General features: G+C 33.2%; 1 protein-coding gene across 1 annotated transcript in view; it reads right to left on the bottom strand.

Moving 5' to 3' along the window:
- The window catches only part of LOC127701647 (ubiquitin-conjugating enzyme E2 Q2-like), a 32963-nt gene extending 10679 nt beyond the window's left edge, over window positions 1-22284 (bottom strand). Inside the window, exons 1-4 of the mRNA XM_052205634.1 lie at window positions 21983-22284; window positions 15988-16110; window positions 2154-2281; window positions 330-406 (exon numbers count right to left, since the gene is read on the bottom strand). Of these exons, the coding sequence (XP_052061594.1) occupies window positions 330-406; window positions 2154-2281; window positions 15988-16110; window positions 21983-22174 (520 nt within the window). The 5' untranslated portion in view covers window positions 22175-22284. The remainder of the gene's footprint in view (window positions 1-329; window positions 407-2153; window positions 2282-15987; window positions 16111-21982) is intronic.
- Window positions 22285-27239: the final 4955 nt, after the last annotated feature.

The following is a 27239-nucleotide window of genomic DNA, read 5'->3' as shown; positions in this document are numbered from 1 at the left end:
CTGCTTGCATATAACGTTATAAAGGGACATAAGTTTCATAACATTTGGCTGACGAAATCTAAAGTTAGAGAACAGAAACCAAATTTGGGAAGTAAGGATGTATGTACAGATATATGTACAGACGGACAACTTCAAGGGTAACCCTTAATGCCCCATCACTGCGGCAGGGCTATAAAAAATTGAAACGATTTGTGTCATAAAATTTTTCGGGTATGCTTTTTATATGGGTAGGTAGGCAACATCAAACAATCTTAATTTTATTTTTGGCCTAAACAGTATTTGTTTTTAATTTGTTAAAGATACAAGAGTCTTGAAAAAGACCTAATTACCTGACATGAGTCTTGCAACAGCAGCTTTTGAACCAACATCACCAAAGAAATTAGCTCCAACTTCATCTTCTTCTCCACTTAAATAAATATAGGTAAAATATAGATTCATAAAAAATAGACTTTCAAGTGATATCAAGTTGTTGCACCACTGTCCCAGGTTATGGGGAGTGATGATGGCTCACAAACTGGTTAAACCCAGCAACAGTCTTGAAGTACCTATCCCAAGCCAGTCATCTGTAATTTGCTGGTTGTTGTTGCTTCGCATGTGCTAAATTTATTTTTTTTCATTGTAGTATTTATCATATATAGTTGGTTTTCTCTTTCATATGGTTTCACATTTTGATATAACAAGGCCTTTTATAGCTTAGAAGAATGTCTTCTAATCTGTAATTTTACTGATTGTGACATTTTAACTGAGTGTGGATTCCCATGGTGGGTGATGCATGCATAACAGGAGATACTTACATTGTTGACACACCCAGTCTCGCTCCTTCTGGAGTTCATGCGATTCCCTCAGTTTTTGTTTATTACCTTGATTTGTCTTCTTAATCGCTTTGTGAGATCTGAACAACAGAAAACTACTGTTGCCTGAATTTGCTATAAAGTATGGTGTTTGCTCATAATTTCTTATACAATGATCTGTAATTGTTAACATCTTTGTCTTTTTGTCTTTATGGAGAGTTGTCTCATTGGCAATCATACCACATCTTATTATCTTTATACCTACTTTAATTCTTTATTTGTGAACCCTTAAGGATTTTCAATTTGTTCTTCAATTAACTGTCTAAATCATTAAGGCCACAGAACTTAAAGGAGTAGGTCCGGTAAGGGCCGATTTTGGCCTCAAATTTCAGGTTCATATGACGAAGGATTTTGGACACTTTTTGAACACTAAAGTGTCTATTTCAGTTGATTCTATTAGTTTATGTGAAAGATTTTAACTGATTTAGTCATTAAAAACGCTCAGATTTAAGCTTAATTATGAAAAATATATCAAATATGCCAAAAATGTCACTTTTCAGATGGTTTTTGTCAAAAATGAAAGTGGCCGCATCCGTGTTCATCTCAACCTTTATATATGTTATGTATTATCATCAAATACAACTTACATTTCAATATTAAGAATGAACACAAATGCGGCCACTTTCATTTTAGACGGAAACCGTCTAAAATTTAACTAAAATGCTAAAATTGTGAAGATTTCAGTAATTTAGCCTGACTAAAGGATGCTAGTACCCGATATATGTGCATTGTATTGTCAAAAACAGCCCATATTTATGTAGCAGAAGCATTCTTCATACCAATAAATAACTTAAAGTTTACATTTTAACAATTTTGTAAAACTGCTATATTTTGGGGCCAAAAAGGGGTCTTACTGGACCTACTCCTTTACAGAAGAGACATTGAACAATATCAAACCAACAACTCTTTAAAATTAAATAATCTGGTAGTAAGCAAGGAAGTATATCAAAAGGATCTAAGATGAGTATACCTGTGTTAGATCTTAATAACACATTTGAGAATTTTGAATCAACTTGATACAATTAAAAGATGTAATCAAATAGATTTCTCTATGCATGCAGAGTTCATTGTTTTAAACAATCAAATTAATTTTGGGTACTGAAGGGTAGAGATAGCTTTAATTTTGCAAAGTGAATTTACCATGTTTAAAGCTAAACATTACATTGTATTAAGTAATGCAATATTTTGAATTGGAGTTATCTCCCTTTTGTCCAATTGTAGTTGAACCTATTCACAAACCAGATAGAGTTAAACACCATGCACACAATGACCATATGTTTTTAGTATTGTGACATTTCTTACCTATCTATCCCTTCAGCACCTCTTGCCATATCTTGATCAGCCTCTGGCATGGAAGCATCAATATCATCATCAGCATAGTAGTCATCTTCTATCTCATCTGCTTCAGATTCATTGTCAGGATCAGTTAACTGTACAAAATAACCCAGAATCATTTAACTATACAAAATAATAAAGAACTAGTGAATTATACAAAATAATCAAGAATTATTTAACTATACTAAATAATCGAGAATTAGTTAACTTTACAAAATAATCCAGAATCAGTAAGCTATACAACATAATCCAGAAGCAGTGTCCTATACAAAAAAATCCAAAATCAGTGAACTATACAAAATAAACCAATATCAATAAAATATACAAAAGAATCCAGAATAAGTTTCCTATCAAAAATAATCCAGAGTCAGTTAACTATACAAAATAATCCAAAATCAGTGAATTATACAAAATAATCCAAAATCAGTGGATTATACAAAATCAGGGAACTATACAAAAGAATCCAGAATAAGTTTCCTATACAAAATAATCCAAAATCAGTTAACTATACAAAATAATCTAGAATTAGTAAACTATACTAAATAATCCAGAGTTAGTTAATTTTACCGCAATGTATAATTTTTGAGCGTGGTTCTATCGGTTTTAGAACGGTGGTCTTATTTTTGTCTGTGGTGTTAAAATTTTCAGTTAAATAATTGTAAATCGGTAAAATTTTAAACGACTTGTTCAATCTTTTCCGTGCAATATAAAATTCCAGGTGAAATATAACCAGTTCAAACCAGATTGTTTACACCATGTGATCAATTTACCTTATGAGGTTAACCTTGTTGATTGGATCTAATCGATTAATTAATACTTGTAACAGGATTCTTTTGTATTTTAATTGATTAAGAGATCATAAATTTATGATTACAGATAACTATTTTATGGCTTCACTCACCACCCAAGCGCTGACTTGTGACAAGTCGGCAAATACTTTGTACACAAACAGTGCCGATAGTTGTACACAGGCCGGAACATTTTTTGTACATAATAAATTGTTGGCTCATTACAGATAATTGTCAATTATACATTTTTCAATCTTTATGAAGCACGTAGAACAAGCTTTCCTTGTCAGAAATACACGATTATCAAAATTCACGATGTCCGTTCTACATTAGTCATTAAACCATGGCCAAAATTATCTTTAATTATGACATAGTTGTTGCATGATAGTTGGGTTTCAAACTTTAGTACCTGTCAATAAGTAATTTAAAGGGGACCGACATCTGTACATATCACATGACCCAGTTGATTCAAGTAGAAAATTCAAGTTTATTGACAATTAATTGCAATCTATTTTATAAATAAAATGCATGACTGTACCTTCAAACTGGATATTTATATCCAAAATTAATGAATAAAAGAAGTAATCTTGCAAAAATTATCCATAAGCACATGTTTAAAATCTATTTATATCTACTTCCTGTCATTTAGACGGGAAAATAGGGAGACTTTGTTGTTGACATTGAATATGGTTACTTAAAGATCTATAGACCCAAGATAAATAGATTTAGGAATTCTTTTTAAATGGATCATGACAAATAAAGATTTAGATTTTAGTGCAGTATTTAGTCTGTATCTATGTTTGATTATCACCAAAGACAAGAAAGGTTAATATTTACATGAAATTTATATTTATGGCAAAATGTTTTAAAGTTTATGAAAAATTTCTTTTTATTAAAATTTAAGATAGAAACTGGTTCAAATAATAAAATAATATTTGTTCTTGTTAATTTTATATCTCCTTATGACAGGAATCCTTTTATATACAACAACTTTCTATCTAGAAACTAGAAAGTTTTTTAAATTGAACATTTTTGTTCTCTTTTGAATGATATTTTATTTTTATTGATCATGGATTTTATAAAAGATTTAATTACTATAAATATTTAGATGAATATTTTGTAATGAATCATGTTTTATCTATTTTTCAAAGATATTAAAGGATACAAACTGTTTATTGATTTACATAATTTTTACCAATAATTTTCTGCATCAATGTCTACAAAGTACCACAGTATTAAAACAAAACAACAGACATAATAAAATGCTCCGCTGGGCGCAGCTTGATACGACCGCAGAGGTCGAACACTGAACAGTTGGGGCAAGTATGGACACAACATTCAAGCTTGATACACACTGAATTTGGATTGTGATTAAATATTTGACACAGCATAGGTTTCTGACACAGAATGAATGTGGTCTAAGAACTTATAAATTTTAAATTTACCTATTCAAACCATATCATTATTATTTGCTTTTATATATAAATCAGAAATAACCAATTTAAAATGGAAAATTTTAAAGAAAAAAAAAGGGAAAAAAAAATCCCTCCCCCCAAATTTTTTGACATCCCTTATGATTCATCACCCCCAAACTCAATCCCAGCCTTCCCTTTGTGGTATGGTACCTTGCAGTACAATTTCAGAGAGATCCATACACTTGAACACAAGTGATTGTCTGGAAACTAGAAAAATGCTTGTTTTTTGGCCCCTTTTTGGTCCCAAATTCCTAAACATTTAGAGCAATTACCCCAAAACTCAAACCCAGCTTTCCCTTTGTGATATAGAACATTGTAGTACAATTTCATAAAGATCCATACACTTACACACAAGTTATTGTCCTGAAACTAGGAAAATGCTTGTTTTTTGCCCCTTTTTGGCCCCTCATTCCTGAAATTTTGAGGCAATAACCCCCAATATCAATCCCAGCCTTCCCTTTGTGGTATGGTACCTTGCAGTATAATTTCAGAGAGATCCATACACTTGAACACAAGTTATTGTCTGGAAACTAGAATAAAATGCTTCGCTGGGGCGCAGCTTGATACGACCGCAGAGGTCGAACCCTGAACAGTTGGGGCAAGTATGGACACAACATTCAAGCTTGATACAGCTCTGAATTTGGATTGTTATTTATTTGACACAGCATAGGTTTCTGACACAGAAAGAATGTGGTCTAAGAACTTGAATTTTTTTAATTTACCTATTATGGTCCAATGTCCAAAATCAAAATACATGGTTAGATTCAGCATATCAAAGAACCCCATATATTCAATTTTTGTTAAAATCAAACAAAGTTTAATTTTGGACCCCAACTTGGATAAACTTGAAAACTGGGCCCATAATCAAAAATCTAAACACATGTTTAGATTCAGCATATCAAAGAACCCCAAGAATTCAATTTTTGTTAAAATCAAACTAAGTTTAATTTTGGACCCTTTGGACCTTAATGTAGACCACTTTAAAAAACGGGACTTAAAATTAAAAATCTAAATACACGGTTAGATTTGGAATATCAAAGAACCCCAATAATTCAATTTTTGATGAAATCAAACAAAGTTTAATTTTGGACCCTTTTGACCTCAATATGAACCAATTTGATAGCGGGGCCCACAAATAAAAAATCTAAATTCATGGTTAGATTCAGCATATCAAAGAACCCCATATATTCAATTTTTGTTGAAATCAAAAAAAGTTTAATTTTGGACCCCAACTTGGACCAACTTGAAAACTGGGCCCATAATCAAAAATCTAAACACATGTTTAGATTCAGCATATCAAAGAACCCCAAGAATTCAATTTTTGTTAAAATCAAACTAACTTTAATTTTGGACCCTTTGGACCTCAATGAAGACCAATTTAAAAAACGGGACCCAAATTAAAAATCTAAAAACACGGTTAGATTTGGCATATCAAAGAACCCCAATAATTCAATTTTCGATGAAATCAAACAAAGTTTAATTTTGGACCCTTTTGACCTCAATATGAACCAATTTGATAGCGGGGCCTACAAATAAAAAATCTAAATACATGGTTAGATTCAGCATATCAAAGAACCTCATATATTCAATTTTTGTTGAAATCAAACAAAGTTTAATTTTGGACCCCAATTTGGACCAACTTGAAAACTGGGCCCATAATCAATAAAATGCTTCGCTGGGCGCAGCTTGATACGACCGCAGAGGTCGAACCCTGAACAGTTGGGGCAAGTATGGACACAACATTCAAGCTTGATACAGCTCTGAATTTGGATTGTGATTAAATATTTGACACAGCATAGGTTTCTGACACAGAAAGAATGTGGTCTAAGAACTTCAATTTTTTTAATTTACCTATTATGGTCCAATGTCCAAAATCAAAATACATGATTAGATTCAGCATATCAAAGAACCCCATATATTCAATTTTTGTTGAAATCAAACAAAGTTTAATTTTGGACCCCAACTTGGACAAACTTGAAAACTGGTCCCATAATCAAAAATCTAAACACATGTTTAGATTCAGCATATCAAAGTACCCCAAGAATTCAATTTTTGTTAAAATCAAACTAAGTTTAATTTTGGACCCTTTGGACCTTAATGTAGACCAATTTAAAAAACGGGACCCAAAATTAAAAATCTAAAAACACGGTTAGATTTGGCATATCAAAGAACCCCAATAATTCAATTTTTGATGAAATCAACCAAAGTTTAATTTTGGACCCTTTTGACCTCAATATGAACCAATTTGATAGCAGGCCCACAAAATAAAAAATCTAAATACATGGTAAGATTCAGCATATCAAAGAACCCCATATATTCAATTTTTGTTGAAATCAAACAAAGTTTAATTTTGGACCCCAATTTGGACCAACTTGAAAACTGGGCCAAAAATCTAAAATCTAAATACATGTTTAGATTCAGCATATCAAAGAACCCCATATATTCAATTTTTGTTGAAATCAAACAAAGTTTAATTTTGGACCCCAACTTGAAAACTGGTCCCATAATCAAAAATCTAAACACATGTTTAGATTCAGCATATCAAAGAACCCCAAAAATTCAATTTTTGTTAAAATCAAACTAAGTTTAATTTTGGACCCTTTGGACCTTAATGTAGACCAATTTAAAAAACGGGACCCAAAATTAAAAATCTAAATACACGGTTAGATTTGGCATATCAAAGAACCCCAATAATTAAATTTTTGATGAAATCAAACAAAGTTTAATTTTGGACCCTTTTGACCTCAATATGAACCAATTTGATAGCGGGCCCACAAATAAAAAATCTAAATACATGGTAAGATCCAGCATATCAAAGAACCCCATATATTCAATTTTTGTTGAAATCAAACAAAGTTTAATTTTGGACCCCAATTTGGACCAACTTGAAAACTGGGCCAAAAATCTAAAATCTAAATACATGTTTAGATTCAGCATATCAAAGAACCCCATATATTCAATTTTTGTTGATATCAAACAAAGTTTAATTTTGGACCCCAACTTGGACAAACTTGAAAACTGGGCCCATAATCAAAAATCTAAACACATGTTTAGATTCAGCATACCAAAGAACCCCAAGAATTCAATTTTTGTTAAAATCAAACTAAGTTTAATTTTGGACCCTTTGGACCTTAATGTAGACCAATTTAAAAACGGGACCCAAAATTAAAAATCTAAATACACGGTTAGATTTGGCATATCAAAGAACCCCAATAATTCAATTTTTGATGAAATCAAACAAAGTTTAATTTTGGACCCTTTTGACCTCAATATGAACCAATTTGATAGCGGGTCCACAAATAAAAAATCTAAATACATGGTTAGATTCAGCATATCAAAGAACCCCAAGAATTCAATTTTTGATGAAATCAAACAAGATTTAATTTTGGACCCTTTTGACCTCAATGTGGACAAAGTTGATAACGGGGCCCAAAAATCAAAAATCTAAATACCTGGTTAGATTCAGCATATCAAAGAACCCCATATTTTCAATTTTTGTTGAAATCAAACAAAGTTTAATTTTGGACCCCGATTTGGACCAACTTGAAAACTGGGCCCATAATCAAAAATCTAAATACATGTTTAGATTCAGCATATCAAAGTACCCTAAAAATTCAATTTTTGTTAAAATCAAACTAAGTTTAATTTTGGACCCTTTTGACCTTAATGTAGACCAATTTGAAAACGGAGCCAAAAATTAAGAATCTAAATACACGGTTAGATTCGGCATATCAAAGAACTCCAATAATTCAATTTTTGATGAAATCAAACAAAGTTAAATTTTGGACCCTTTGGACCTCAATGTGGACCAATTTAAAAACGGGGCCCAAAATCCAAAAACTTAATACACGGTTAGATTCAGCATATTAAAGAACCCCAAGAATTCAAGAATAAAACCCCATTGAAATTGATCAAGAAATAAGCAATTTATACGAAGTATCTTCTTTTGCACAATACTGTGCAATTGAATATTTCTTGCTATTGTGCAATACTGTACAATTGACAATTTCTTGCTATTGCGCAATATTGTGCTATTGGATATTTCTTGCTATTGCGCAATACTGTGCAATTGAAGATTTCTTGCTATTGCGCAATACTGTGCAATTGAAGATTTCTTGCAATTGTGCAATACTGTGCAATTGAAAATTTCTTGCTATTGCACAATACTTATTATATAATAATTTACACATCCTGTTTGGTGTGTATCTCCTACCATATCATTATTATTTGCTTTTAAATATTAATCAGAAATAACCAACTTAAAATGGAAAATTTTAAAAGAAAATAAAAAGGAAAAAAAGAAAAAAAAAGAAAAAAAAAAATCCCCCCTCCCAATTTTTTGAACCCCCTTATGATTCATCACCCCCAAACTCAATCCCAGCCTTCCCTTTGTGGTATGGTACCTTGCAGTACAATTTCAGAGAGATCCATACACTTGAACACAAGTTATTGTCTGGAAACTAGAAAAATGCTTATTTTTGGCCCCTTTTTGGCCCCCAATTCCTAAACGTTTCGGGCAATTACCCCCAAACTCAATTCCAGCTTTCCCATTGTGATATGGAACCTTGTAGTACAATTTCAGAAATATCCAAACACTTACACACAAGTTATTGTCATGAAACTAGAAAAATGCTTGTTTTTTGCCCCTTTTTTGGCCCCTAATTCCAAAAATTTTGAGGCAATTACCCCCAAAATCAATAACAGCCTTCCCTTTGTGATATGGAACCTTGTGGTACAATGTCAGAGAGATCCATACACTTTCACACAAGTTATTGTCTGGAAGTTACAAAAATGCTTATTTTTGGCCCCTTTTTGGCCCCTAATTCCTTAACTGTTGGTACCATAACCCCCAAAATCAATCCCCACCTTCCTTTCGTGGTATTGAACCTTATGGTAAAATTTCATGGAGATCCATTCACTTAAACTAAAGTTAGAGTGCGAAAACCAATGTGTCTTCGGACGACGCCGGACGACGCCAGACGAAGACGACGACGACGACGACGACGATGATAACGACGACGACGCCAACGTCATACCAATATACGACCAAAAAATTTTCAATTTTTGCGGTCGTATAAAAATCTAAATACATGTTTAGATTCAGCATATCAAAGAACCCCATATATTCAATTTTTGTTGAAATCAAACAAAGTTTAAATACTGGACCCTATCTTGGACCAACTTGAAAACTGGGCCCATAATCAAAAATCTAAACACATGTTTAGATTCAGCAAATCAAAGAACCCCAAGAATTCAATTTTTGTCAAAATCAAACTAAGTTTAATTTTGGACCCTTTGGACCTCAATGTAGACCAATTTAAATAACAGGACCCAAAATTAAAAACCTAAATACACAGTTAGATTTGGAATATCAAAGAACCCCAATAATTCAATTTTAGATGAAATCAAACAAAGTTTAATTTTGGACCCTTTTGACCTCAATATGAACCAATTAGATAACGGGGTCCACAAATAAAAAATCTAAATACATGGTTAGATTCAGCATATCAAAGAACCCCATATAATCAATTTTTGTTGAAATCAAACAAAGTTTAATTTTGGACCCCAATTTGGACCAACTTGAAAACTAGGCCAAAAATCAAAAATCTAAATACATGGTTAGATTCAGCATATCAAAGAACCTCATATATTCAATTTTTGCTAAAATCAAACAAAGTTTAATTTTGGACCCTTTGGACATTAATGTAGACCAATTTGAAAACTGGACCCAAAATTAAAAATCTAAATACACTGTTAGATTCGGCATAACAAATAAATAAATGTGATCAAAGATTTTACAAATCTAATGCGCCATACTGTGCAATTAAAGATTACTTCTTGAAATTTTTCAATATTTGAAATTTGAAAAAAAAATAATATTTGAAGAATAATTCTTTTTAATTTCTGAAATCTGAAATGAGAAAAAATTGGCCCCCCACAATTTCTTTTTATCCCCCCCCCCCTTTTTCCCCAAAAAAAATTCTTTCCCTCAAGATATGGTCATAATCTCAATTCAAATTTCCAATGGAGTTGGCAACCATAATTACCCATTTAAATTTACCATAATAGAATTAATAAAAATATAGTGTCAAATCTTTCATATGGATTTTTTTGTAAAAAAAAAAGATGAAAACATTTGCAGATATTTTTACTGGTCTTCCTTTATAAATATACATTTCTTTAAACATAATTTAAAAGCAGTGTAAGGGAAGTAACCAAAACGTTGTATTTGGATTACCTCCCTTACACTGTTTTAGATTATCTTTATTGTTCATTAACCATTACTTTATACATAATTTAAAAGCAGTGTAAGGGAGATAATTTCAATGATGTATTTGATTTATCTCCCTTACACTGCTTTAAATTATGTTTTGTACTAAAGTATTTGTCCATTAACCAGGACAACCTTGTTTCTCCCCCTTTTTTGCCCCTAATTCCTAAACGGTTTGAGCCATAACCCCCCAAAGCAAATCCTAACCATCCCTTTGTGGTATGGAAACTTGTAGTATAATTTCAGAGAGATCCATACACCGTTCCACAGTTATTGTCTGGAAACTAGAAAATGCTCATTTTTGGCCCCTTTTTGGCCCCTAATTCCTTAACTGTTGGTACCATAACCCCCAAAATCAATCCCAACCTTCCTTTTGTGGTATTTAACCTTATGGTCAAATTTCAAAAAGATCCATTCACTTAAACTGAAGTTAGAGTGCGAAAACCAATATGTATTCGGACGACGACGACGACGACGACGCCGACGTCATACCAATATACGACCACAAAATTTTTTTGCGGTCGTATAAAAATGCTTGTTTTTGGCCCCTTTTTGGCCCCAAATTCCTAAACATTTTGGGCAATTATCCCCAAACTCAAACCCAGCTTTTCCTTTGTGATATGGAACCTTGTAGTACAATTCATAAAGATCCATACACTCACACACAAGTTATTGTCCTGAAACTAGGAAAATGCTTGTTTTTTGCCCCTTTTTGGCCCCTCATTCCTAAAATTTTAAGGCAATAACCCCCAATATCAATCCCAGCCTTTTCTTTGTGGTATGGTACCTTGCAGTATAATTTCAGAGAGATCCATACACTTGAACACAAGTTATTGTCTGGAAACTAGAAAAATGCTTGTTTTTGGCCCTTTTTTGGCCCCAAATTCCTAAACATTTCGGGCAATTACCCCCAAACTCAAACCCAGCTTTCCCTTTGTGATATGGAACCTTGTAGTACAATTCATAAAGATCCATACACTCACACACAAGTTATTGTCCTGAAACTAGGAAAATGCTTGTTTTTTGCCCCTTTTTGGCCCCTCATTCCTAAAATTTTGAGGCAATAACCCCCAAAATCAATCCCAGCCTTCACTTTGTGGTATGGTACCTTGCAGTACGATTTCAGAGAGATCCATACACTTGAACACAAGTTATTGTCTGGAAACTAGAACTAGAGGCTCTAAAGAGCCTGTGTCGCTCACCTTGGTCTATGTGCATATTAAACAAAGGACACAGATGGATTCATGACAAAATTGTGTTTTGGTGATGGTGATGTGTTTGTAGATCTTACTTTACTGAACATTCTTGCTGCTTACAATTATCTCTATCTATAATGAACTTGGCCCAGTAGTACAGTGGAAAATATTTTGTAAAAATTTACAAAAATTTATAAAATTTATGAAAATTGTAAAAAATTGACTATAAAGGGCAATAACTCCTTAAGGGGTCAATTGACAATTTTGGTCATGTTGACTTATTTGTAGATCTTACTTTGCTGTACATTATTGCTGTTTACAGTTTATCTCTATCTATAATAATATTCAAGATAATAACCAAAAGCTGCAAAATTTTCTTAAAATTACCAATTCAGGGGCAGCAACCCAACGTGTTGCCTGATTGGTCTGAAAATTTCAGGGCAGATAGATCTTGACCTAATGAACAAAAAATTCTTGTCAGATTTGCTCTAAGTGCTTTGGTTTCAGAGATATGAGCCAAAAACTGCATTTTACCCTATGTACTATTTTTTAGCCATATCGGCCATCTTGGTTCGAGGACGGGGTTATCAGACACATTTTTTAAAACTAAATACCCTAATGATGATTGTGGACAAGTTTGGTTAAATTTGTCTTAGTAGTTTCAGAGGATAAGATTTTTGTAAAAGATTACAAAAATTTACAAAAAATGGTGAAAAATTGACTATAAAGGGCAATAACTCCTTAAGGGGTCAACTGACCATTTTGATCAAGTTGACTTATTTGTAGATCTTACTTTGCTGAACATTATTGCTGTTTACAGTTTATCTCTATCTATAATAATATGGGCGCAGCTTGATACGACTGCAGAGGTCGAACCCTGAACAGTTGGGGCAAGTATGAACACAACATTCAAGCTTGATACAGCTCTGAATTTGGATTATGATTAAATATTTGACACAGCATAGGTTACTGATACAGAATCAATGTGGTCTAAGAACTTAAAAATTTCAAATTGGACATTCACCTATTATGGTCCAATATCCAAAATCTAAATACATGGTTAGATTCAGCATATCAAAGAACCCCAAGAATTCAATTTTTGATGAAATCAAACAAAGTTTAATTTAGGACCCTTTTGACCTCAATGTGGACAAAGTTGGTAGCGGGGCCCAAAAATCAAAAATCTAAATACATGGTTAGATTCAGCATATCAAAGAACCCCATATATTCAATTTTTGTTGAAATCAAACAAAGTTTAATTTTGGACCCCGATTTGGACCAACTTGAAAACTGGGCCCATAATCAAAAATCTAAATACATGTTTAGATTCAGCATATCAAAGAACCCTACGAATTCAATTTTTGTTAAAATCAAACTAAGTTTAATTTTGGACCCTTTGGACCTTAATGTAGACCAATTTGAAAAAGGAACCAAAAATTAAGAATCTAAATACACGGTTAGATTCGGCATATCAAAGAACCCCAATAATTCAATTTTTGATGAAATCAAACAAAGTTTAATTTTGGACCCTTTGGACCTCAATGTGGACCAATTTAAAAACGGGGCCCAAAATCCAAAAACTTAATACACGGTTAGATTCAGCATATTAAAGAACCCCAAGAATTCAAGAATAAAACCCCATTGAAATTGGTCAAGAAATAAGCAATTTATACGAAGTATCTTCTTTTGCACAATACTGTGCAATTGAATATTTCTTGCTATTGCGCAATACTGTACAATTGACAATTTCTTGCTATTGCGCAATATTGTGCTATTGGATATTTCTTGCTATTGCGCAATACTGTGCAATTGAAGATTTCTTGCTATTGCGCAATACTGTGCAATGGAAGATTTCTTGCTATTGTGCAATACTGTGCAATTGAAAATTTCTTGCTATTGCACAATACTTATTATATAATAATTTAAACATCCTGTTTGGTGTGTATCTCCTACCATATCATTATTATTTGCTTTTAAATATAAATCAGAAATAACCAACTTAAATGGAAAATTTAAAAAGAAAAAAAAAAAAGGAAAAAAAGAAAAAAAAGGAAAAAAAAAAAAATCCCTCCCCCCCCAATTTTTTTGAAACCCCTTATCATGCTTATGATTCATCACCCCCAAACTCAATCCCAGCCTTCCCTTTGTGGTATGGTACCTTGCAGTACAATTTCAGAGAGATCCATACACTTGAACACAAGTGATTGTCCTGAAACTAGAAAAATGCTTGTTCTTTTCCCCTTTTTGGCCCCTAATTCCTAAAATTTTGAGACAATTACCCCCAAAATCAATCCCAGCCTTCCCTTTGTGGTATGGTACCTTGCAGTACAATTTCAGAGAGATCAATACACTTGAACACAACTTATTGTCTGGAAACTAGAAAAATGCTATTTTTGGTCCCTTTTTGGCCCCTTATTCCTAAACGTTTTGGGCAATTACCCCCAAACTCAATTCCAGCTTTCCCTTTGTGATATGGAACCTTGTAGTTCAATTTCAGAAAGATCCATACACTTACACACAAGTTATTATCATGAAACTAGAAAAATGCTTGTTTTTTGCCCCTTTTTTGGCCCCTAATTCCTAAAATTTTGAGGCAATTACCCCCAAAATCAATCCCAGTATTCCCTTTGTGATATGGAACCTTGTGGTACAATGTCAGAGAGATATATACACTAACACACAAGTTATGTCCGGAAGTTACAAAAATGCTTATTTTTGGCCCCTTTTTGGCCCCTAACTCCTTAACTGTTGGTACCATAACCCCCAAAATCAATCCCTACCTTCCTTTTGTGGTATTGAACCTTATGGTAAAATTTCACGGAGATCAATTCACTTAAACTAAAGTTAGAGTGCGATAACCAATGTGTCTTCGGACGACGACTATGCCGGACGTCGACGACGACGACGCCAACGTCATACCAATATACGACCAAAAAATTTTTAATTTCTGCGGTCGTATAAAAATGGCAAAATTTCCTTAAAATTACCAATTCAGGGGCAGCAACCCAACAACGGGTTGTCAGATTCATCTGAAAATTTCTGGGCAGAAAGATCTTGACCTGATAAACAATTTTTACCCCGTCAGATTTGCTCTAAATGCTTTGGTTTCAGAGATATAAGCCAGAATCTACATTTTACCCCTATGTTCTATTTTTAGCCATGGCGGCCATCTTGGTTGGTTGGCCGGGTCCACGGACACATTTTTTAAACTAGATACCCCAATGATGATTGTGACCAAGTTTGGTCAAATTTGGCCCAGTAGTTTCAGAGGAGAAGATTTTTGTAAAAGTTTACGGACGACGGATGCAGGACGCAGGACGACGGACGCCAAGTGATGAGAAAAGCTCACTTGGCCCTTTGGGCCAGGTGAGCTAAAAATGCTTGTTTTTTGGCCCCTTTTTGGCCCCAAATTCCTAAACATTTAGGGCAATTACCCCCAAACTCAAACCAAGCTTTCCCTTTGTGATATGGAACCTTGTAGTGCAATTTCATAAAGATCCATACACTTACACACAAGTTATTGTCCTGAAACTAGAAAAATGCTTGTTTTTTGCCCCTTTTTGGCCCCTAATTCCTAAAATTTTGAGGCAATAACCCCCAAAATCAATCCCAGCCTTCCCTTTGTGGTATGGTACCTTGCAGTACAATTTCAGAGAGATCCATACACTTGAACATGAGTTATTGTCTGGAAACTAGAAAAATGCTTATTTTTGGCCCCTTTTTCCTTAACTGTTGGTACCATAACCCCCAAAATCAATCCCAACCTTCTTCTTGTGGTATTGAATGTTATGGTTAAATTTCATAGAGATCCATTCACTCAAACTAAAGTTAGAGTGCAAAACCAATGTGTCTTCGGACAACGACGACGACGCCAACGTCATACCAATATACGACTGAAAATTTTGTTGCGGTCGTATAAAAACTATGGTAACTAGAAATATAGCTAAGTGACGCAACGCAACACGACTGATTGAACGAATCATTTCACCAAGCTGTCCACATGTGTTGCCCTGGTGCTATCCACAAATCCTGGGGAGAACACTGCTTAGTATAACAATTGACTTTACTTACTGGTTTTAACAAGGAGTCTACTTTTGAGAGAATCTGTAAAAATGATTTTTCTTTACATGCATCTGTGTAGTCATGCATTTCCATTATTGTGTTTAAAACATCTTCATTTTCTGACCAAAACATCTAGAAAAGAAATGTGAAATTCAGTTCATGAGCCATGTCATAGTATAAAAATTAAAGAGACATTGACTTTTACTAACTAATACATATACATTGTACATATATGTATCTCTGGAGAAAGGAGTTATTGGTTAAAGTTTTGATATTGCAGACCTGTTATTTCTTTTTTTACTGATTTTTATTGTTAGTACATGGGTTCATCTCAGTGCTACACATATATACAATGTATATATATAGATACCGGTAATTAGACATTGTACACCATGTACACACAGTAAGACTTTTCTGTTTTTGATGAAATACTTTATAGGCTGCAGACTGTCATGACTGTATTGCTTTTCAAAAAGATTAATAAAATGCTTCGCTGAGAGCAGCCTGATATGACCGCAGAGGTCGAACCCTGAACAGTTGGGGCAAATTTGGACACAATATTCACGCTTGATACTGTCTGAATTTGGATTGTGATCAAATTTTTGACATAATATAGGTTTCTGACACAAAATAAATGTGGTCAAAGATCTTATAAATCCATTGCGCAATACTGTGCAATTAAAGATTTCTTCTTGAAACTTTTCAAAAATTTGAAATTCTAAAAATTTTGAAAAAAAAATATGAATCCCTTAAAAAATTGGGAAAAAAATTCCCCCACCCCCAACTTTTTGAAACCCCCCTCTTGGAGCAATAACCCCAAAACTCAATCCCAGCCTTTCCTTTGTAGTATGGAACCTTGTAGTACAATTTCAGAGAGATCCAAACACTTACACACAAGTTATTGTCTGGAAACTAGAAAATGCTTCTGTTTGGCCTTTTTTGGCCCCTAATTCCTACATGTTTGGGGCAATTAACCCCAAACTCAATCCAAGCCTTCCCTTTGTGATATGGAACCTTGTGGTACAATGTCAGAGAGATCCATACACTTACACACAAGTTATTGTCTGGAAACTAGAAAAATGCTTGTTTTTGGCCCCTTTTAAGGCCCTTAATTCCTAAACTGTTGGCCCCATAACCCCTAAAATAAATCCCAACCTTCTACTTGTGGTATTAAACATTGTGGTACAATTTCAGAGCAATCGAAATACTTATACACAAGTTAATATCCTGAAACTAGAAAAATGCTTGTTTTGGGCCCCTTTTGGGCCCCTAATTCCTAAACGGTTGGGACCATCATCCCCAAAATCAATCCCAACCTTCCTTTTGTGGTACTGAACCTTGTTAAAAAATTCATAGAGATCCATTCACTAAAACTAAAGTTATTGTCCGGAAACCAATGTGTCTTTGGACGACGACGCAGACGATGCAGACGACGACGACATCATACCATTATACGATCCCAAAAATTTTTTGCGGTCATATAAAAACCCAAGAACTAATATTATATGAAAATTCTATTACATATGGTGTAGTAATGCATATATTGATAATAAAGACCATCATTTTGAGATATATAAGATAAGTCACTTAAACTCGATAAAAGTACAATTTAACTTCAGATATATGCTTAGTTCCTTGTATAACATGTATAAAAATATGGCAAATGTATGTTATTAAGATAGATATAAAAAAGAAGATGTGGTATGATTGCCAATGAGACAACTCTCCACAAGAGACCAAATGACACAGAATTAATCAACTTTAGGTCACCGTACCTAAAAATCTTGCAAACATTATCCATAAGCACATGTTAAAAATCTATTTATATCTAATCTACTTCCTGTCATTTAGACGGGAAAATAGGGAGACTTTGTTGTTAACATTGAATATGGTTACTTAAAGATCTATAGAAACCCAAGATAAATAGATTTAGGAATTCTTTTTAAATGGATCATGACAAATAAAGATTTAGATTTTAGTGCCTTTTTGACAATGTAACACAATTCAAACGAGAAAAGGAACAGCCTAATTTATGTACAATAAAATGCTCCGCTGGGCGCAGCTTGATACGACCGCAGAGGTTGAACCCTGAACAGTTGGGGCAAGTATGGACACAACATTCAAGCTTGATACAGCACTGAATTTGGATTGTGATTAAATATTTGACACAGCATAGGTTTCTGCCACAGAATGAATGTGGTCTAAAAACCTTAAAAAATTTTTAATTTATCTATTCAAACCACATCATTATTATTTGCTTTTACATATAAATCAGAAATAACCAATTTAAAATGGAAAATTTTAAAGAAAAAAAAGGACCCCCCGCCCAAATTTTTTGAACCCCCTTATGATCCATCACCCCCAAACTCAATCCCAGCCTTCCCTTTGTGGTATGGTACCTTGCAGTACAATTTCAGAGAGATCCATACACTTTAACACAAGTTATTGTCTGGAAACTAGAAAAATGCTTGTTTTTTGGCCCCTTATTCCTAAACATTTAGGGCAATTACCCCCAAACTCAAACCCAGCTTTCCCTTTGTGGTATGGTACCTTGCAGTACGATTTCAGAGAGATCCATACACTTGAACACAACTTATTGTCTGGAAACTAGAAAAATGCTTATTTTTGGCCCCTTACAAAATGTATTTCTAAACGTTTTGGGCAATTACCCCCAAACTCAAACCCAGCTTTCCCTTTGTGATATGGAACCTTGTAGTACAATTTCATAAAGATCCATACACTTGAACACAAGTTATTGTCATGAAACTAGAAAAATGCTTGTTTTTTGCCACTTTTTATGCCCCTAATTCCTAAAATTTGGAGGCAATTACCCCCAAAATCAATCCCAGCATTCCCTTTGTGATATGGAACCTTGTGGTACAATGTCAGAGAGATCCATACACTAACACACAAGTTATGTCTGGAAGTTACAAAAATGCTTATTTTTGGCCCCTAATTCCTTAACTGTTGGTACCATAACCCCTAAAATCAATCCCAACCTTCCTTTAGTGGTGTTGAACCTTATGGTAAAATTTCATAGAGATCCATTCACTTAAACTAAAGTTAGAGTGCGAAAACCAATGTGTCTTCGGACAATGACGACATCGACGACGACGCCAACATCATACCAATATACGAGCGCAAAATTTTTTTGCGGTCGTATAAAAAAAGAACGAAAAACAAATATGTAACACATAAACAAACGACAACCACTGAATTACAGGCTCCTGACTTGGGACAGGCACATACATACAGAATGTGGCGGGTTAAACATGTTAGCGGGATCCCAACCCTCCCCTAACCTGGGACAGTGGTGTTAGAATTTTCTAACTTTTGGATAATTACATCTGCCATAATGCAATAAAAGGAACTTGCATACAAGACACAAAAAATCATACTCTTGAAATGGAATTGTACTTTTATTGAGTAAAAGTGAAATATAAATACCTCAAAATAAGTCTTTATCATGTTTATTATCAATATAAGCAGTATTACACCATACAAAATAGAATTTACGGGTAATATCTATCAATTCTCAGGTTTTTAATCAGTTTTGTTGAGTTTTCAGGTTATCTGTGTACACTCATGCATAGGTCATGTAGGTTCCTTTGAATCCGGGTCCGTTCGCCCTAGTACCTGTTCGCCCTGGGTCCGTTTGCCCTAATTTCTGTTCGCACTGAGTCCGTTCGCCCGGAATTTCTATTTTATTTTGTTGTCTTGTATAATATAAATTATTTAAATTAATTATGTTAAATTTTGTTGAAATTTCCGCCGAAATATTTATTTTGTATTGCTGCTACCAGATAATTATTTTTCTTTTGATTTGCATTGAATATTCTTGCCAGAATATTCATTATGTTGAATGTGGACAGTATTTTGAAGAAAAAGAAGAAGAAGAAGAAGAAGTGTTCAGGAACTGGAGACCAAGTTATCTGTATGGATTTATCTTTTTTGAAACCTTGTAACAATTTCAAAACAATCCAAACAGGTATAGCAAGATCCAACTCACTCAACACCTTGAGACACAAACAATAACTACAACAATCAGTGAGATCAAAGACATCGTAATCATATCTAATCAGCTTTCTAAATTACAAAACTTTGAATTTTCGGAATACAAGGGCTTTTCCACCTCAGAAATATATTACCTTAGCTGTATTTGGCAAAACTTTTAGGAATTTTGGGTCCTCAATGCTCTTCAACTTAAATTTGTACTTTATTTGGCCTGTAACTTTTTTTGATTCGAGTGTCACTGATGAGTCTTTTATAGACGAAACGTGTGTCTGGCGAACAAAATTTCACTCTTGGTATCTATGATGAGTTTATTTACAATCAACAGTCATTAAAAGTAATTCTGAATAAAAACAAATGTAACAATGAAGCCAATTAGCCTGAAACAACCCTTCTTTTTTTTAATTTCAATGTTTATTCATGAATTTGCAGATATACATTTTTAATATTTACCATTTAAATATCCGAATAAGATTACAAAACTTTAAATTAAACCATTCTGTTCTGTTCTGGTATATTCCTCCGTTTTATCGGAGCACTCCACTTATCGAATGAGTATTATAATTTTAAATACTTAACCGAAAAAGCGGATATTTTTATATTTACGATATGAAAAATATAATTTTAAAATAAAATTAGTTCTAAAGTTAAAGTGAATATAATAAAAGTTTATAATGTCTTTGATGATATATTAAAAGATATTAATAAAAAATAAAAAAATAAAATATTATTCACACATCACAAATTACGGCACTTAGATTCACCAATATGAATAAATAAAAATTTTTACAACCTAATGATTTCTAGTCAATAGGTGCCCTGCCAAGGCAAATGTTAAAATTATATAGCATTATCTTTTATGCTGATATTTATAGACTGAACTAGTTAGCTTGGCATCCCATGTAGACTGTTCAGACTATATTTAATATTACTGTTTTATTTTCATGTCACTTGATATCACATAAAAGTTGTGTACGCTTCATGTGTAAAAGGTAGCATAAATCTTGTGTCTTCCTTTCTATATCTAGCAACTTGTCTATTGGTTGATTACTCATTATGTCTAGTGCTGAGCAGTCTAATATAATTTTGAGTAATAGTTCATTATTAATAACATTTGTTGTACCACCCCTTTCTATTTCTCGTAGCATTTTGAATAATTTATCCATATATCGCTGCCTAACATCAGATAGACTTAAGCAATGTAGTAGGAAATGTTCCAAGGTTTCTTCTGATTCATTGCATAGCTTGCAATTTGGTTGAATAGCATTTTTACTAAATTTTGCCCTAGTACTTTGGAGCATGTAGGTACCAGTTACTACCTTACATTTGAATTCTGCCTTTTTTATGTCATATTGGTTATTTCTAACACATTACCAAATGTTATGTGGATTATTGACTGGATTTTTTTGAAGAGATAAATGCCAGTTTAAGTGTTGATTTTGTGTTACATTCTATTGTCCAAATTGAAGACCAGTATTCATTTATTGATGTTTTCAATTGTTTTTTCCACATAGATTTTGATGGAGGATGTTCCATAATTTCTTCTGCTTTTGGCAATTGATATTTTTGCAAAATTTTATTTATACGACAAATAAAAGAGTTGTCAAAATTTGAACTAATTTCCAATTCCCATTCTAATATTTTACGTTCTATCGAGCTATCCAGGCGAGAGATTGAGAGAAATAGTGCTAGCATGTTTTTGTCTAAATTCGACTCAATGGGCTCAGCTCCTATTAGTATATATACTGCTGCCATTAATATTATTTTTTTTATAAAAATTAGGGCGAACGGACTCTATGGGTGAACGGACTCAGGGCAAACGGACCCAGGGCGAACATGTAATAAGGGCGAACGGATCCGATACCGGTTCCTTTGTAGCTTTATGCATCTTTTGATGTGAATTACATGTATAAATTTCAGGTATTCAAAGACGATCAGTATGATGATGGGTACACATATCCATACAAAACAGACAATTTAACAAAAATATTACCCATTTACTGCTTGAGTCGTCTTTAATTGGGACTGTTATGCTAAATTTTATATCAGAACTTTCTTCCTCATCCTCTCCTTGCCATTTGAAATGAATTTTTCTCTCTTCCTCGTCAATAAAGTCTACTTTGAAAGATGTTCCACTTTCCAAGCACCATGCCTGTGAAGCTCCTGTACATTCTTTAAAATTCATTTTCTCTTTAATCAATTTCGCTTATTTTTAACGAGACAGTGTACTTTCTATTTCACAATAAAAAATAACATATCGCTTACACCACAGAAAAAAAATCTTTCTGCTATCCTGGGGCGTGTTTTATTGGTCTCTTCTGTACATCTCCAGGGGTGCAGGTCGTTTCGTAACCTGGTCGTTTCGTACCTAGTCGATTCGTAACTAACTAGGTCGTTTCGTAACTGAGACGTTTCGTAATCTTATAAAAATATATAATTATATGAGTTGTAGGTCACGGAAAAAATGTTTCGATTAAAAATAATAAAAAGACATATTGATGTATATATATCTATATGTATTTATTAAATAATTTTACACTTTACACTTGAAGTACAGTTTTGCACACATACGAATAGAACAGAAGAATTTAAATTGTCCATCATTATTTAGATGTACCCCGTCTTTATCAAAGTATTTAGTCTTCTGCCACGTGCATTGATGTCTTCAATACTTGACACCACTCATCTTTATGTTGCTAAGTTCTTTATAAATCTTCTTTTTTTCTATCATAAGTTGTTTCTTTAATTGTTTTTAGTCTGACGATGTTGGAGCCTATCACTACAGAATGATGAAACTGTGACCATTTTTAATACTCCACTTCATCACTTTACACCAACCAAAAAAATTAATCTGGACCTCTTCTGGAGATATTCTGTAGAAGAAGCAATAAAACAAAAATTCAATTTGCCGTCGAATATATAGTAGATTTTTTTTTATGTTGGATAACATAAACGAAGTTTACGATGATTTATTAGAAAATTTAGTTACGTCACATTGTTTTTGTCAGTTCATTCGGTAGACATGACTTAATTATTATTCTCCGTTTTGACATTGATGTAATTATATGATAAGTGAAAAGACAAAGAAAATTGTTGAAAAAATCGCTGTGTATGTGAAATTTTATCTTTACGCTTTTCTAACTTAATTTTAACAAACAAATCCGGCTTAAAGCTCAGACCATTAATTTTTTTGGAATAATCTTAAACTATACAAGAATTTGTCAATGTTTGTCTAGTATATGATCGAAAAGGACATCTTGTCTATAAGCATTGTAATATAAAAGATATAGCAGAGTTCTCAAAATCTTTATTCCCTGTTGGTCCTTGAAGAAAAATATACTGGTTCTAACTATTACTTCTTAGACTATTTCAAAATACCAAAATTGTGCCGGTCCTTTCAATATTTCGATGGTTAAAACCTTCGGACCATCACTTTTTGAGATCCTTAATTGTATATGTTTTAAAGGTACTAGTATACAAGGATGAATAAATCCGTTGGTTGTGTACTGATTGATACTTTAGTCTGGGAGAGCATGATTACACTTCCAGCCGTTCAGTTACTGCAAAAACTCTTATTTCGGTGCTTTACGTTTATCCTCTTAATGTTAGTTGTTTTTGTGTCTCGTACCGATTTTTTTAGTAATTCCAATTGCGACTGATTTTTACAGTTTGTTCTTATGTTGTACTGTTACATCACTATCCCAGTTTAGGGGAGTGTTGAGCGGTCACATATATGTTTAACCCTGCCACATTCTCCAAAGTCAGGAGCCTATAGTTCAGTGGTTGTTGTTGGTTCATATCTGTCAACTCATATTTGTTTTTTTTAAATGGTTTTGATATATATAGTTAGGCCGTTTTTTTTTTTCGTTTTAATTGTTTCATATTTTTAATGTCGGGCCCTTTATAGCTGACTATACGGTATGGGTTTTTGTCATTGTTGAAGGCGGTACGGTTGGTTATAATTGCTGACACTACTTCATTTGAACTCCGGTTGATATTTGCCTAATTGGCAATCATGCCACATCTCATTACTAGTTTTGATGTTCTTTACCTGACTTTTAAATTCGTGTTTTTTTCTGAACATGTATGAAATATTAGTCACTGGATGTTAAAAATAAGGAACCAACAAAATCAGGCAATCAATTTAAACTCGTGTTAAATCAGGGGAAAGCCATTTGATTTTTTGGGGAGGGGGACAGGAGGATTTTAAATATGAATATGGTGGCCTGGTAAGAGCTGGAAAAAATAGGCATGCTTAGCGACAGATTAAAAATTTAAAATGAATAAAAAAATCCGCAAAAAATCCTTCTGCCCCATTCCCCTTCCCAGAATATTAAAGGGTCGTCCCCTACTGTCCGTGTAGTTTTTATATTTATCCAGCTTATTGTCCCTATAGGAATGTCCTACTAAGGTTGCCATACCATAAAAACGTTTATCACACAACTCTGTCTCACATTCTATTATATCTGCATTTATAAATTTATTAATGTCATTTAAACTAAGCGACGCCATGTTTGTTATATGCCTCTGTCGTCTAAACTACATATTTAAACAGAAGAGATAGAAGAGAGCCAGAAGATCTTCCCAATGCAAAAAAAAACAGAAAGGAACCTCTTCTGGCTCACTACTGAAGAACAAAAAAAACACGCCCCTGCTTTCAATATTGGTCAAGTCGGCCTAGACACATCTCGCACTTACACTTAATATACGCTAATAAGCGAAATTTGGACTAATTTTTAAATTGATTTAATGTTATAATTCTTCGTATATGATCTGCATTTGCAAATTATGCGCCTTAAATAATATAATTGATTGATTTATTTATTTATTGATTGATTACTGCATGGTTAGTATGAATTTTCTACTTTGCCGGCACTTGAATTATATATTTCTAATAAACCTTTATTAATTCATTTCGCAAACTTTAAACTAAAAATAAAATTGAGGCTGAAATTGAATTATTTATATGTTGAATTCGTCTTTATTGTATATTTTTTATTTTACACTGGCGTAGTAGTCCGGGGAGGGGAACTATGTTTTTGCCGGTATCGGACACGTTCGCTCCCGGCCACTACAGTGGGGCGAACATGTGGGGAGCGTTCGCTCCCTATTTTAAAAATTATTCAAATACCGATTGAATTATTAGATGTTTTTAGATTAATAAATCAAAATATTTATATTTTCATTAATAAAATTTGGGAATTTCAAAATGAAATATTTTTTTTTTTGGGGGGGGGGGGGGGTTGATGAAGACTGTATGGACCATCAGACAAACCAATTGACGATTTTCCGCCACTGTAGACTTTGAACTTAGATTACAATTGTGACTGTTATTTGAATTAAATACATTAATTCTTAAATAAACTATTTATATTAGTGCATATTAGAAAATACTGGTGCGTGAATGGTGTACAATTTGATGTAATGTTTCAGATTTTTTTTAAAATATTTTAGTGCTCTCTTAAATTTTATAAAGTAGTTACTATAAACATTTTAGTGCTGTTTTTTTTTAAATGAAATATTTCATGATTTGAATGATTGTGTACGGTTAAAGTGCATGCAGTAGGAAACCTGATTACGTTTTTAAAATGTCACTTTATTTTGAAAAATTAAAAAAAACTTATTCATAATTGTATAATACATAATTTAACATCGGATGATTAAACAATTATTCAACACAAAACCAATAAAAAGGGCGCGAACGGACCCAAGGTGCGAAATTGTGGGGTGCGAACGTGAAAGGGGGCGAACGTGAATGGGAGCGAACGTGATTTTGGGCGAACGGACCCGGATTTGTTTTTGCCACCATCCCATTTTTTGGCCCCCAAAAAATGTTGAAACTAAAAATGAAAATAAAAGGGAACACTGACTAACTCATACACTATACGAAGGCTATAGAATTTTTTTTCGCCTGTCATATTTCAGAAGTCCCCCTCCCACCCCCCTCATGTTTGTTTTGCTAGTAAAAAAGACTAGATTGGTGTAGCTCTAGAGGCATGCGGATCGGAGTTGGAACTTCGGGAAGTTTGCGCAGTAAGAAGGGGGCAATTTTGTTTTTCGTTGACATATATTCATCCGGACTCTTTTAGAGCTTACTATATATGATATGAGTTTTGCTTGTTTTTAAATGTTGTATGGTGACATATAGTTGTTTTCATCCTTATCATTAAAATATACTACGAAATCTGAGCGATGACAAAACGTAAAGTTCTGGATATTTTGTAAACTGTATGAAAAATCTCTTAAAAAATATAAAGATACCGCACACATTTTAACCTTTTCAATATTACTACAATGATTTCAGTGTTTGATATAAAAATGAACTATGCACTTTAAATAGTATTAAAAATGACCATTGATTGATTGGTTGATTGATTTTGTTGCTTGTCGATTAAGGTAGTATGGCTGTCTTTCGTCATCTTGGATTGTAGCTAGAATTGCAGAGCAAAGTAGGTCCAAATTTTCAATCAAGTAAGCAAAATTTGATGCAGGAATGCATTTAACTAATGTGAATTTTCTATTAAATGAACATATTTATAAGATTTTAACTTACAATTACTTATATTTTTACAAACGTACATTATTTTTGCTTGATTTTCAATGTTTTTAAATTTGCGTTTTAAGGGAAGGTAACTCTGGAATAGTACATCTTCTAAAGGAATCTACATTGAAATTTTGCTATTTTATGTTTTAGCAGGGAAAAAAGTACGGTGACCCTATCTTTTCTTTTGGTATTCTGAAAGCATTTTCTTAAAGCTATCTGCTCGTATTTTATTTTTCAATTCTATCATTTAGTTTAGCTTCTATGCACATAATGATGTTTTTTTCTGTATAATCCATACAAAATGTGTCATTTTTTCACAACCTGTACCTTGAGAAAATGCGTGGTGACCTATCATTTTTATTATATTTTTGAACATATCACAATATATACTACGTTTTGGCTGGGAACAGTATATCTAACAATATATATGTTCCTGGTTTTGGCGAGTATGAACAAATTCTATCATTTTCAATATATACTCCCATACAATCTTAAGTATAGTACCATGTGTTTTATTAAAGTAGTAGTTAAACGTTGTTTAGGGTCAACTAAAAATATATATATTATGGTGCTTTTACATTTATGTCTTTTATAAAACTAGCAAAAACAGATACATTTCAATCTAATTAAAATATAGATCTCCGGTTTCGTTATACTCACATGACTCGATCACTTCGACGCAAGTTACGATAGGTATATATTAATT

This window comes from Mytilus californianus, unplaced genomic scaffold, assembly GCF_021869535.1.
Source record: "Mytilus californianus isolate M0D057914Y unplaced genomic scaffold, xbMytCali1.0.p SCAF_5, whole genome shotgun sequence".
Lineage (NCBI taxonomy): Eukaryota > Metazoa > Mollusca > Bivalvia > Mytilida > Mytilidae > Mytilus > Mytilus californianus.
Note: the sequence above shows the minus strand (reverse complement) of the source record. Positions and strands in the feature narration are given on the sequence as shown.